Source organism: Camelus bactrianus, chromosome 23 (genome assembly GCF_048773025.1).
Source record: "Camelus bactrianus isolate YW-2024 breed Bactrian camel chromosome 23, ASM4877302v1, whole genome shotgun sequence".
Lineage (NCBI taxonomy): Eukaryota > Metazoa > Chordata > Mammalia > Artiodactyla > Camelidae > Camelus > Camelus bactrianus.
The window spans coordinates 26057691-26072759 of NC_133561.1; the positions used below are offsets into that span (position 1 = coordinate 26057691).

A 15069-nucleotide genomic window follows, 5' to 3' on the forward strand; every position below is an offset into this window, starting at 1 on the left:
CTGAGCCTAGACCTGAGCCCAGGGATTCTGACTCAGGATTCTTTTTTATACTAAACTGACCTAGATACGAAATGACTTTCCTTTTCTTTATTTTTTAATTCCAAAGACCTTTGCAAGCATTATGTCAGGTTATAATATTCAAGCACTTCTCAAGCTAGATATTTTATTTGTCCTTTTACTGAATTTTATTAAATTGCAGTTTGTATATGGAATTCAGCAAAAGGCTTAAATAACCAGATTAAGTAATGTTCACAAGAAATAAAAGTCAGGGATTTTTCAAAGTTACATTCTTTCCATAGATAATAGCAAATGTTTAAACATATTTTCATTGATTAGATTTGTAGTATAACTAGGATAAATAGTTCGTAAAGCGAAATTAAATTTAGTGTGTCTAAATTATCCCTAACAAATGGCTCTTAAGCATATAAGATGTTCATTGTCACACATACCTAAGCAAAATGCAAATTAAAACAACACTGAAATGCTTAACCAATTCATCAGATTGGTAGAGATTCAGAAGTTTGATAACATGCTGTATGGACCAGGGTATGGGTATAACCTCTCATCCACTGGTGATAGAAATGTAAGTTATTAAACTTCAGCATAGGTAATTTGGAAATACTCATCCAAATTATAAATGCATCAGAAATTCCCTCTCTAGGAATTTCTCCTACTAATTTATTTGCACATTTGAACAATGACATATGTATGAGGTTATTCATAGCATCATTGTATGTAATAGCAAAATGTTATCCATCAATAGGGGATATGGTAGCATAAGACGGTCTATCAATAGAGAACTCATTACTCATGACTCATGACTCATGACTCATTACATAAGCTGCAATAGAAATCAATGCAATTTACTAAAACGAGTATGTGATGTGGAGTAATCTCCATGATAGTATGTTTAGAGGGAAATAACTCAAGGTGCACAACAATGTGTAAAAGGGGAAAAAAAGAAAGGAATATATGTTTGCAAATTCATGGACTCTTGGAAATGTTACACAAGAAACATAACATTAGGTGGACCAGGAAGACTTTCCACTCACTTTTTACCTTTTTCTTCTGTGAGTTGAACCTTTTGAACCATGTGAATTTATCTTAGTAAATTATTTCTAAATTAAAAAATTAAATTGAAAATAATAATTTTATCCCTAAAACAGTTAACATAGAAAAGTGCTAAAAAATATTAAATTTTAAAGGAAGAATATTGGCAGTATCTCCTTACCCTGATCGTGTCTGAATTTTTTACTTATATTGGTGCGCTTAGGGGAAAAAGTTTTTTTAAAGTATTCCAGAAAGTTAACAATAAGGTCATGCGGTTTGTGGGTTTGGGGATGATTTTTGTTTTTTTTCTTCAGATTTTTCTGGGTTTTTTTCAAGCTTGCTTTAGTGTCTTGATGAGAAAAAAATAAAGGAAAAAGCAAGTTGCAAAACATGTTTGTAAATTTATAGATGCGTCTGCGTTGTCCATATCACATGGACAAGAAAAAGAATAGAAGAAATACAGTTTCCACAGTTTTGTAAAAATGAACTTATAGTTTCATCTTTCAAATGTTTTACCTATTTAAAAAACTCTGAGGCTTTACCTAAGCTAGTGATTGTATGTTAAACTGGAAATCAGTAAGGTAACCATATGTCCCACACTGCCTGGGGTAGTCTTGGTTTTTGCCTGATGTTATTAGTAACAGTGTACCCTTCAAACGTCAAAAAATATGATTGTCCTTGGTATAAAAGACAAGGTTGAAGTTGATAGGAATCATGGAAAACAAAGCAGGGGTGGGGGTAGGGGGCAGATAAGATTTAATCCTGATTCTTCTTGAAGCTCACTCACTTATAACTGAGAGCTTCTCCACTATAAATAAAAATATTCACAACATAAATCTTATGGTGCAGAATTTCAAGTGTGAATTTTAAAAATTACTGCAAACTACAGGATAGAATTTAACGTGTAAAGTACAAGGGTAGTGCATAACTAACAGATTTTATGACCTTGATGGCAAGATGCTTAAAATCTTGAGCCTTAATTTTTTTCTGTAAAAATAAGGTGTTGACTCAGATGATCCCAGAATCCTTTCCACTAGTATAACTATATGCCAGCAATTGAGGTGGAAACAGCAAAACTTAAAATTTTTGTTTCTCTTTTCTTTCCTCTCTTGAACGTAAGATTTTATCCGACCAGAAGTCTACAGTGACATCCATTTTAATGAGAATCCATTTGACCTCCCAAGACACAATCTGTAGTTGTTTTGGCTTTTGAACTGTATTCTTTGGTCAATTTTTATTAATATTTTTGTGAGAATTTTGTAGATCCTAATCATTATAGAACCATTAGTATGTACTTACTCTAGATTCTTTGACAGGAGAAAAAGAAACAGTGATGTATATTGATGATGGGGTAGAGGGTAGAAAACTTTGTTGAAGTTTATTGTGAGAGATTTTTCTCTTGAAAATGATAAAAATGAACCTGTAAGCTCAACTGCTTTTGAACCATGTAAATAAATTAAATCTGTGCTACTTTTCTCTGCTTGTTTAGGAAATGTGGGTTCTTCCCCTAGATCCTCTGATTTAGTTAAATTAGCCCAGGAGTGCTGTTACCATAATAACAGGGGCATTGCAGCTCATGGAGTGAGAGTCCTAACTAATATAACTGTCTCTTGTCAAGAAAAAGGTAAGTTTGACCGAGATTGATATTATATGTAAACTTTTAGATTGGAGTTTGGCCAGAATCCTGTGTGTATTTGGTTTTTTAATCCCTTATTATTTTTAGCCTATATGCTTTTATCTCCTAGTTGCCTTCTCCTGAATGTTCTTAGGGCAGATTTTTCTCAAGACTACTTAATATTTTGGGGAAAAAAATGAGGACTTTGGGATTGTGGAATTGAAAGGTTTTATGGAGCCTTGCCCGTTTCCTCCGAGTGCTTACATTCGCATGTACGGTACCATGGCTCAGGGTTGCTTATGACTGTACGGTGGTTATCAGTTTGTTCACCTGTAAAAAAAAAAAAAAATCTAGAAAATTTAGAAAAAAAAATCTGAAGTTATCAGTGGGCTTAAATACCTAGGGGCAAATGAATTAACAGAGCAATGTGATTAAATTTTCGTAGAATTTATCTCTATTTATCTATAGCATTAAACTGATTTGCATAATTAAGAAGTACGTGCATAGAAAATAATGCATATTTTTTTTCTTAATATCTTTTGACCTAAAGACTTGAGGAAGTTCCTGCTGGTGTTCAAAAACAGGAAATGCATTTTGGATATTTCTTCTGTTTCAGTGCTTATTTTGATCTTTGTTAAGGATCATAAGATCCGCAGTCCTTCCTGTCCCCACTAGGCTTCAGCACCACTTGTTACTAGCACCTTTTTTCCCTAGCATCCTGGCCTTCACTAGACACTGTTTGCCAAGCCCCTACACTAACTCAGGAGACATTTCTTTAAGTTTTATGTTGATTTTGATTTGAATAGCTAAACTTGTTTTATGTTTGGCATAATAATAAGTATTTTCTATCAAGTAACACAGAAAATTGCTGTGTGTTCTCAAAGCTGACATATATTAACCTAAATATGGTTAAGTAGTATATTCAGAACTTACTATTACCTTTAGAGAAATTTTTAGCCCGAAGGTAGTAAAAAGATGGTGTAGTACTACTGTTGGTAAGACATGTAAGAGGTTCATTCCTTATGGTCTGGCTTAAAACATTAATAAGATTAAGTGGAGTCTTGATTACTTCCTTAAAGTGGTTCCACTTTCATGAGAAAGTTACATCCTAGGTGAAAATAGACCTGCACGATTTATGTCTAGTTTGGAAGACGTGCTACATGGTTTGCTGTTCTTAGTATTTTCTTTAGCTAAGCTGGCGACACTACTTCAGTTAGGTTTTATTTATACCTTTGTGGCTTTAGATCTTGATTTAATGTATGTGTGTTTATTTTTTAAATTATGTTAGTTTCAGGTGTACAACATTGATCCAGTATTTGTATATACTGAGAGATTATCACCGTAAGTCGAGTTAATATTTATCACCATACATAGTTGTAAAATTTTTTTTTCTTAGATGAGAACCTTTAAGATCTACTCTCCTGACAATTTTCAAATATGCAGTAAAGTATCTTTAACTATAGTCACCATGCTTTACATTATATCCCCACAACTTATCTTATGACTGGAAGTTTGCACCTTCACCCATTTTGCCCAGCCCCCATTCCCTACCTCCCACCTCTGGCAACCACCAACCTTTTCTCTGTATCTATGAGCTTGGTGTTTCTTTGTTCTAGATTTCATATATAAATGAGATCATACAGTATTTGTTTTTCTATGTGTGACTTATTTTACTTAGCATAATGCCCTCAAGGTCCATCCATTGTCGCAAATGGCAGATTTCTTTCTTTTATTAAAAAAATGGCTGAATAATATTCCATTGTATATATACACCACATTTTCTTTATATATTCATCCATCAGTGGACATTTGGGTTGTTTCCATAGCTTGGCTATTGTAAATAATGCTACAGTGAACATGAGAGTGCATATGTCTTTTCGAATTAGTGTTTTTGTTTTCTTCAGATAGCTACCCAGAAGTGGAATTGCTGGATTGTGTGGTAGTTCTATTTTTAATTTTTTGAGTAGCCTCCTACTGTTTCCGTAGTGACTGCACCAATTTACTTTCCCACCAGCAGTGCACAAGTGTTCCCTTTTCTCTATATCCTTGCCAACATTTATTATTTTCTGGCTCTTTGATAATAACCATTCTAACAGATGTGAGGTGACATTGTGATTTCAGTTTGCATTTCCCTAATAGTTAGTGATGTTGAGCATCTTTTCATGTACCTGTTGGCAACCTGTATGTCATCTTTGGAAAGATACCTGTTCAGATTCTCTGCCCACTTTTTAAAGCACATTGGGTTTTTTGCTGTTGAGTTGTGTGAGTTATATTAACCCCTTATCAGATGTATGATTTGGAAGTATTTTCTCCCATTTGGCAGGCTGCCTTTTCATTTTGTTGATGGTTTTCTTTGCTGTGCAGAAGCTTCTTAGTTTGATACAATGTATATATTTTTATAATCTTCAATAAAGTGGTGGAAATACAGAAGTCTGAAGATAGCATTTGCATTTCAGAAGTAATGCCGCATGTACTTATTGAGGAAAGTTAGCTTTACGCATTGAAGTGTCTCTTAAATCTTTGACTCCTTAATGTTTTTTTCTTGTAAGTGTGTGTATTTAATCTTCTCTATTTGACCACTAAAAAACCTTGTGTTTTTCCTCTAGACCTTTTGGCACTGGAACAAGATGCTGTTTTTGGCCTGGAATCCCTCCTGGTACTTTGTAGTCAAGATGATAGCCCAGGTGCTCAAGCCACTTTAAAGGTGAAAACATCCATTATTTTAATATAATGTCTATTTTCATTGCCTGAAGTGTGAATTGGCAATCTCTCTGTAAAGGGTCCGATAGTAAATATTTTAAGTTCTGCCTACAGGGTACTTTCTCTCACAACTACTCAGTTCTACCATTATAGGACAAAAGTAGCCATGGATAGTGTGGTTAAAAAAAAAAAAAAAAAAAAAAGGAAGAGTGATGGTGTGGCTGTGTTCCAGTAAAACTTTATATTTACAAGAACAGGCAAGATTTGGCCCAAGTGCAAGTTTGTCAACTGCTGGCTTAAACAAGTATTTGCCTTTGATCTTCACTTCCAAAACCAGCATTTTGAGCGTTGTTATTCCAAAAGATAGACAAAGTAAAAATTTGAGCTTCAGCCTATTTTGCCATCAGTTGAAAGTGTTTATTAAGTTGTAGTAGATACATATGATGGTCCTAGATAATGTAAAGCAAAGCTAAACAGAGCTCCTGCACTTTTGGAAGTTTATACTCTGAGGTAACACTGGTAAGATGTAACTGATGAAATTACTGCAGCCAAACTCACAGATGTGTAAGTGTATACTAATTTCTGGAGTATAGAAAGCCCTAGTTTTTAAGTAAAGTGAAGAATGGCAAAATTTTCACTTTCACGTAATTATAGAATCATCTTAGAGCTATTTAAGATTTTTTTAAATGTGAAATGAGGCTATTACTGGAGTGAAACATGAAATATAATTTTTGATGGTACAAAATAAGAAAAATAGGATTAATAGAAGTAAAAGACTGCTAGGTAGGCATTGGAGAATGTAAGAACTATAGCTTGTGTAAGGTATAGTTTGAGGGAAGTCGTGACTTACTTTAGCATGTTAAGAAAAAGAGCGATATGGTCATAGTGATGAACAATAAAGGTATTAGTACCATTAAAATAAAGCTGATAACCAGGAGGTGGTGAAGGAAGTAGGCAGCATGTGATTGGTAAGTCCCTGGGATTGGAACCACAATACATTTATTTAAAAGGTTTAAAAAGAAAGAAAGCAAACCAAAACCTCTTCCCACCAATTGTAGGTGTCAGTAAAACACTGGACTCAGCCCAGTGGGACATGTGTAACTGGCCGAGAGAGCTCCCATCTAGAGGATACTGATATTTATGTAAGGGACTATAATACCAAGCAGAATGCAGCAAGTTCTCTGGTAGTATAAACAAAAGTGCAGTGTGTAGTTCTAATGAGAGAACAGAGTGGGGAGTGATCAGTTTCAACTAAAGATATTAGGGAAGACTTGAACAAGTAGATGCCATATGAGTTGAGCCTTGAAAGATGGAATAGAAGTTCAATATTGATGAAAGGTCATTTGAACCCGAGACCACTGTTGTGAAAGACAGGAAAGCAGAAATGTTCTTGGTATGTTGGAAGGATAAGGAGCCCACTATGGCTGGGTGATGTAATGTGAGATTAGAGAAGTAGTTTGTGGCTTGATCATGGAGGATATCAAATATCATGGGAACTTTGGCTTGATTCTGTAAGTAATGAAATACTAAAATTTTAAGTAATGGCCATGCTCTAACTGTTGTTGTAATTATTATTGTTATTTAAATATGTCCTGCATATCACAGGGAGCTGTGTTAAATATCTTGTAGTAACCTTTAATGAAAAGAATGTGAAAACATACGTATGTATGTATATGCATGGCTGGGACATTGTGCTGTACACCAGAAATTGACACATTGTAACTGACTGTACTTCAGTCAATCAATAAATAAGTCTGTTATGTGCCAAACTTTATTGAAGGCTTGTATGTACGTTTCTTTCAATCTTCACCATAACTCTAGTGAAATTTGTTCTCCTCTTATAGTCACAAGAAAATTAAGTCTCAGAGAGAAAAAAGTTGTTCAGAGACACCTAGCCAGTGAAGGGCAAGGTGACCTTAAACTCCGGGTCTGTCAGACCCTAAGGACATGATTGTTCTTCCTAACACGCACTGAAAGCTACATGGTTGTAGCATGAAGGATGCGTTAATGGGCCCATCTTTTCAAGAGATTGGACTCAGGGAGACACTTATGTTGTGGTAGAGAGAACAGAAAGGAGCTTAGGAGGTGAATATTAGACTTGACAAAAGTGGAAATGACCAGATTTAGCAGTTTGTCGGCTATGTAAGTGAGAAGGCTTCTGGGTTTATAGTTTGGTGGCTGAGATTTAAGTGATGCCATTAACTGGCCTGAATAGAATCTCTAAGGCCAGTTGGTTCTTAGATTTCTATTGAGAAATACAAGGGGAAGTTAGAAGGCTTCTCCCTACTTCCATGTTCTTAAGAGTCACCTAGGGCACTGGGACTCTTTTAAAACTTCAAAGTCTCAGTAACCCAAACACACACACACACATACACACACACACACACACACACACACACACACACACACAAAGTCAATCCATTAAGCTGGGATTTGGGGATGGATAGGGCCCAAGAATCTATATCTTTATTGTCTTTATCTGTGTCCTGGGAGATGCTGGCATAGGCCTACAAACCGCACTTTAGAAGCGGTTCTTGAAAAGTAACAGAAGTGCAGTAATAGTGACATTCGGTTTGGCATATATTTGGCTCTTTCAGTATTCTTCTTTATGATTTTCATCTCAAGTTTTAGATTGAATTGTCTTAGATTAAAGTTAGTAGTTAATGTATAATCTTGTCTTGTTATTTTAGTTTTAAACACGGTGCACTTTGCCGATCTTAATATGGGTTCAACATGTCAAGTGTTTCTTATGAAGAAAAGTGTTAGGCCTCCAAAAATCCTTTTCCTTGATTTTTCCTAGTAACTTGTAGAGTTATTTGCTTTAAAGCTTCACTTCATACCTTCAAAATGTAACTGGTCCATTTTCTGTTCAATGTGCAGATTGCTCTGAATTGTATGGTGAAGCTGGCCAAGGGCAGGCCCCACCTCAGCCAGTCGGTGGTTGAGACCTTGTTGACTCAGTTGCACAGTGCTCAGGACGCCGCCCGCATCCTCATGTGCCATTGCCTGGCTGCCATCGCCATGCAGCTGCCTGTTCTGGGCGATGGGATGCTCGGTGACCTCATGGAGCTCTACAAGGTGATCGGACGATCAGCCACAGACAAGCAACAGGAACTTCTGGTAAAGAGCCACTTTTCAAACCTGTGGATGAAGAGGATCTGGTCTAGTGGGAATTACTTTAAGAAGTCAACGTTACTGTTTGACTTAACCTGTTGTTTATTTTGCTTTTTAGGTTAAAAGTAATTCGCTAAGACCAAGGGCATGCTGAAGTCAAAATAGGGTTGGACCAGGAGCTTTTTACTATTTCCACTTTTGGTATAGAAAGCCGCATCTAGTTCAGATATAAAACTGCTTTCTTCCTAAGCCCCGTCAAATCAGCTTAGTGTAGCTAAAGCCTTCAATCTGATATTTTTGTTTTATTACAAAGGACAAAATGAAAATGAAGGGTTTTGGGTTTTTTTCTTTTTAATACAAAGCAAATAAATAATGAACCAGGTCCTGTTTTGTATTTCCAAATATATAAGTTAAAGGCCTGACAATATCTCTGACCATAGATTAACCCAGTTCCTCTTTGCCAATCCAGGACCTCTTTAGCTGCGTAGGATCCAGTTTAGGTTTTAGTACATTCCTGGGGTTGGGAAAGGTACATGCTTAGAAAAAATGGAAGGCATGGAAGCTATATAATAGTGTTCAGTTGAAGTTCTCCAGGGCTGAGAGTAGACTACATTCCAGATAGACATAAATTAGATGTAAGCTTTAAGCTGGCCACTCCATATTGTTTGTGGTCCTCTGACTTTATGGCTTGGGAAAAAGCATGATGAAATTTCTTACTCATGCCAGTTTTATGTTTAATCCTGCAGGGGGCATTGTGTAAAAGATTGTCCCCATCTCATCATTTGCTATCAGGAAAGGTTAGCCTGATGACAGACGAAGTGGCAGTGGTTGTGCGAATCATGCAGTTATCACCGTGTGTACGGATCTTTGTATGTGTCAGCTTTGGAGTACCAAGAAGCACTTAGCCAAGTTTATTTTTTATTGAAGCAACATTTTCTGTTAATGTTCTTTATCCCTTTTTTGTTAGTACTAATTCAAAGCAGTTTTAAATTATGAAACATATTATTCAAAAAAGCATAAGAAATAATACAGTGAAAACTCTTGCATCCATCATCTGGTTTAAGAAAAAAGTGGTGCCAGTACAGTTAAATTGTACGTCCCTGTGTTTTTCCCTGATAGTGTCTTCTTCCCTCCTATCAGGGTAGGTAACCACTATCCCGAATTTGGCGTTTATCATTCCCATACATGTTGTTATACATTTGCTACATCAGTATATATCCTAAGATGCAATCTTTTTTACGTATTTTTAACTTTATGTGTTATCATATGTGTAACCTTTCACATTTTGCTAACTAACCTTTTACATTTTGCTGACTTCTGCCTGTTTTGTGCGAATCATCTTTACTGATGAGTGTATTTCTAGTTTATCCATTTCAGTGCTCTATGGTATTTCATTGTGTGGTTATGTCATAGCTTATTTATCCATATTTATGGGTATTGTTTCTAGTTATTTGCTGTTATACACAATGCTCTGAGCAATGGATTAAATTGCTAATGACTTCAAAGGGGAAATTTAATAGATGTCAAAGAAAGACAAATTTTGTTACTCTTTGGTAGACTAGTTTTTCACCCTTTTGGGTAAAGTTATCTATGACACTGGATAAAGTCACATGTTTTTCTTGACTTATTTCTTGCTCATTGTTAGGTGAGCTTGGCCACTGTGATTTTTGTAGCCAGTCAGAAAGCACTGTCTGCTGAAGTAAAGGCAGTGATTAAGCAGCAGCTTGAAAGTGTCTCCAATGGATGGACTGTGTACCGAATTGCCAGACAGGCATCCCGGATGGTAGGTATTGTCCTTCTGTGGGAACTGGGTTGGTGAAAATGGCAGGTTACAAACCTTAAGACTGTGTGATTGTTACTCCTAGTCACAACTAAAGATAAAGGTGGAAGTATTTGTTAATCATGAATTGGAAAGATGATGAAGAAAAGGACCTAATATATGTTGTTATGGGATGTTCTTCAGGAATTCCAAAAATATGAGCCCTTTCTGGCTGTAGGTTTTTAGCGCCACTTTGATTTTGCTTGGTGCTCTCGTAAGCACAGCTCCCCCCACCCACTGTTTCTGTCCTCCCTTTTCATCTTTCTTCCCTCTCTCTCCAACCTTATCATTCTCATGTGGAAACAGGAAAGTTCTAGTATGCTGTTCCCTTCTCAACCATATAGAAAGCCTAACAATTTTTATTAGTTTTGTTTGAGAGGAAGTACAGAGCTTGGATTGTGTAGAATTTCTCTGGGGTGAGTCCAGAGAGCAGAGTTTGGGAAGCATTATTCTGGGTGATTGAAGCACATGTTCTTATTTTATAGTGTTTCTCTAATGGGAGAAGGAGCACGAGTGACAGGACATTTCTTTTTATGCCCAACTGTCCCAAGCATCCAAGCACTGCAGGACACCGAGCATCCCTCGCCCCAAGACATTAAAAAGCATCCCATCCCCGCAACAGCTACCTTTCCCTCGGTCATTTGCAGAGGGTGCCGTGCTCCGCCTGGTAACCGCCTGGTGGTGGTGTTCTCCCCACCCCACTAAGTAGCTCACACAGAATGACATACAATAAGTATTTAAACTTTCTGTATTTTGAACTAAAATTCTAGACTTGAGTTATGGTTAATTCCATTTACTTTCTCGGGAACTGTTCCGGTAAAGAACTTCAGACATTATGTTGCGTAAAAGCAGCTCAGCATGTTTTCTTTGAAGAAACGCCTAGACCTGAGTCTCGTAGAGTTATGTAAGGTGAGGAGTGATTGTTAAAACTTAGCCAAGGTTTGGGTTTCTCTTTTAGCTGCTACTTCGCCTAATTCACATGTAAGAACCTCATCATGCCTCCCTCCCTTTTTTTTTTTTTTTAGGGTAATCATGACATGGCCAGAGAGCTGTATCAGAGTTTGCTGACTCAGGTTGCCTCAGAACATTTCTACTTCTGGCTGAACAGTTTGAAGGAGTTCTCACATGCAGAACAGTGTCTCACTGGGCTGCAGGAGGAGAGTTATAGTTCAGCACTTTCTTGCATTGCTGAATCTTTAAAATTCTACCACAAAGGGATTGCTTCCTTAACAGTGAGTCCTCTTAATTCTCCTTTGGTGACGATGACTTGGTGACAGTGGTCGCCCTTCTCTTTTTGGGATATCCTGTTTTCACCTTCAGAAATCTGCTGATATATATGTGTTTGGCGTTAAAGTAATAAGTAGGACATGGAAGTAGATTGTTAACCCCTCCCCCACTTTTTAACATTCATAGATTGATGAACATTTATCATTTTGTTTTTATCAAGTGTCAGGTACACATATGAAGAGGATTGCTGAGTCCGTGCAGGAAGGATAAGTGGAGGTAGGATCCTCCCTTTCCAGACTCCTATGTAAGACCCCAGCCTGGATCACTGCTACTGTCAGACGCACATCCCCCACCCCATCTCACCTGGCAACTAGCTACTTGCTAAGAAACTATAGAGTTTCTCACTTTGTAAATAAAGAAGAAATTACCAGGGATGCTAGTGCCTCACTTTTTACCCCTCTGTGATATCCTCCCATGCCAAATTAACAGCCAGCTATTTCTGTTTTTTTCTGCCAAGAAAGAAAGGCGGTTGCAGAGAGAGCAGATCCTTAACATTTCCTTGAAACTAGTTATATTCCTAAATAAGAACCTGTTCCCTACAATGAGCATTTTCTATATTAATGCAAACACTTTTTCCCCTTAAGAGTAAGGAGTTCGTATAATCACCTTTGAACATATATAAAGTATTGTCACATGGCTTTAAAAGTTATATATATTTAGATGGGTCCATGAAACTTCTGGTCCCTGTTCATATAACTGTTTACATTTATCACATAATCTAAAAGATTTTTAATGGTGGGCCATCCAAAAAGAAATGCTTCAAAGTAGAACAAAGAATAGACATGTCCAAAAGAGAGATTATTCAGGTTACTGTGGGTGCATATCTTTTCGAGAATGAATTTTTAGGGAGAAGGGATTGATTGCTGTTTTAAAACAGCAACATAGGAGTGGCTCTCCTTCATTTTAAGGGGTAACATTGACTACTGTGATTCTCTCCTCTTGATTATTTGAGGAAAAGATTATTGTTGCCTGTATCAGGCTAATAAATACCTCAGAAAATCAAAAGGTACGGTTATTAGCTCCAATCAGTAGGATTATTTCTTTCTCTAGTTTATGTGGAGCAGAAAATTGTTAATCATTCAGTACAATGAATAAGAACTGTGAAACAGATAGGCTCACAACACAGTGAGACAGATAGAATTAATATTATGAAAAATCCCACTGAATATTTAATAGTCTTTTAATGATTTGTGTGGTATGTGTATTTAATGAGGCTTGGCAGTAGTTAAGAACTTGATTCTGATGTAGGAAGAAAGTACTTGATGACAGAAGGCCCTTGTCTTAGTCTCCGTTCTGCCATTAACACATTGTGACCTAAGGCAGGTTATTGGAACTCAAATTATCTTTAGAAATGGTGTTCCTGCATTCAACAGACGTAAGCACTTGCTATGTGCCAAACACCGCTTTGAGGATAAAAAAAATCAGGAAATGGTTCTGCACTGGAGAATATAGTCTAGAGAGGGGAAGGCAGTGTGATCCTTACAGTCATTTGGAACGTCTCATGTTTCTGGTTATACTATCAGGGGTTTTTTTTAAGATTTTTTTAAAAAAAACTGTTAATTTAACAAATGTGGATTTGATGTTAGCTTTCTGTTTTTAACTGAGATGATCTGAGCATGAATTGCTCCTTTACTCCCTGACACGTGGATGATCTAACCTGAGACTGTCCAGCTATGAGGATTGTGCGTTTGCTCGCTTCAACCGGACTAAACACAAGTTAAAAATTCTGTGCTTATGGGGAGCCCATAGCAATGTTGGGTGTCTGATTTCCCAATACAGTGATTAGTGACAGAGTTATCTTGTTTCTTAGGAATAAAAATTATAAAAAGTGTTTGTATTAGTTTTCTGTGCTGTGTAAAATTACCACGAATTTAGTGGCTTAAAACAATAGCCATTTATTATTTTACAGTTTCCGTGAGTCAGAAGTCCAGGTATGATTTCACTGGGTCCTCTGCTCATGTTGTCACAAAGTTGCAGTCAAGGTGTCAGCCAGGGCCGGTCTTGTCAGAGGCCTGGGCTCAGGGTCCTCTTCTAAATTCACATGGTGTTGGCAGGATTCATTTCCTCACAGCTGTAAAACTTGTAGAAGCTTCGTGGCCAGCAGGAGAACCTCTGACCTTCAAGACCCTCTTTTAATGGACTCACCTGATGAGGAGAGATCTACCCAGAATAATCTCCCTTTTGACTAATTTAAAGTCAGTTCATTAGAGACCTAAATTACATCCTTAAAATCTATCACCTTTGCCATATTCCATTAGTTAGAAGCAAGTTACAGGTTCCACCCACACTCAGAGGGAGATTATACAAGGTGTGGAGACCAGGGGGCATGAATCAGAGGAATCATTTTAGCAATCTGCCTACAATCGTGGGTTATTTTTTATTTTATTAAATATTGAATCAGTATGACGCCTACATATATACATATATATTATGTATATTTTAAAAATATCAAATATCCTTACTGATCACCAAGTTTAGGAAATGAGACATTGCTGTTGCCTTTAAAATTCATGTGTGCCCCTCCATGTTTGTATACTGTTTCCTACCTCGCTAAGGTAACCACCATCCTGAATCACGTGTGTGCCATTCCTTTGGCTTTCTTTACAATTTTAACATGCTTTTCTTTAACTCTTAAACAAGGTGCTGTTTTATATTGCTTGTTTTTGAAATTTATATAAAAAGGAATCATGTATTTTTCTTTTGACTTGCTGTATCTAAATTATGTTCCTAAAATTCATCCGTCTTGTTGCATGAAGCTGTAGGTCAGTTTCACTGCTGTATACCCTTGTATTATATGGTTATATATCAGTTGACTTTTCCCATTCTAATGCTGATGGAAATTTTTATTTTTCAAGTTTTTTGCTATTAATAGGGGCAAGAGTATCCGTTAGCTGTGAACATTCTTGTACATATTTTGATGTACCTATGTAAAGGTTTTTCTAGGAGACTGACTCTCAACTGTACATGATTTTTAGCCCCATTTGACAGTATCTGGAGACATTTATGACTATCACAGCTTGCCAAGGTGTTACTGGCATTTAGTGGGTAAAGGCCAAAGATGCTGCTAAACATCCAGCTTGCCTCAACAAAGAATTATTCATTCCAAAATGTCACTAGCAAACTGAGGTTGAATACCTTCCTCTAGGGCAGTAGTCCTCAGTCAGAGCTGTGTATCTGTCCCCTGCTCCAATTTAGAAATGTGAGAGTGTTTCTGTTTGTCCCAGTGACGGAGGGGTTAGGGGGACTGCTGCTGGTCTAACAGTCAGTGGCTGGAGATGCTTGATCTCCTGAAATGCTGAGGATACTCCTGCCCCTATTAAAAGATACTAATCTCAGATACCACCTAGGAGTGGAATTGGATAAGTTACGTACATCTTCAGTTAACTAGCTAATACCAGGAGTTTTCCCACAGTGGTTTTACAGATTTACAGTCTTCCCAGCAGTGTATGGGTTCCTGTTACTCTACATTTCCCCCTCACTTGGT

General features: G+C 37.0%; 1 protein-coding gene across 3 annotated transcripts in view; it reads left to right on the plus strand.

Moving 5' to 3' along the window:
* Positions 1-15069, plus strand: part of INTS7 (integrator complex subunit 7) — a 73318-nt gene that overhangs the window by 36086 nt on the left and 22163 nt on the right. For 2 of the 3 annotated variants that reach the window (XM_074351847.1, XM_010949478.3), the window contains exons 9-13: positions 2540-2674; positions 5272-5369; positions 8246-8485; positions 10125-10262; positions 11324-11530. In XM_074351847.1, the coding sequence (XP_074207948.1) occupies positions 2540-2674; positions 5272-5369; positions 8246-8485; positions 10125-10262; positions 11324-11530 (818 nt within the window). The remainder of the gene's footprint in view (positions 1-2539; positions 2675-5271; positions 5370-8245; positions 8486-10124; positions 10263-11323; positions 11531-15069) is intronic. The other variant, XM_010949479.3, reaches the window with a different exon arrangement.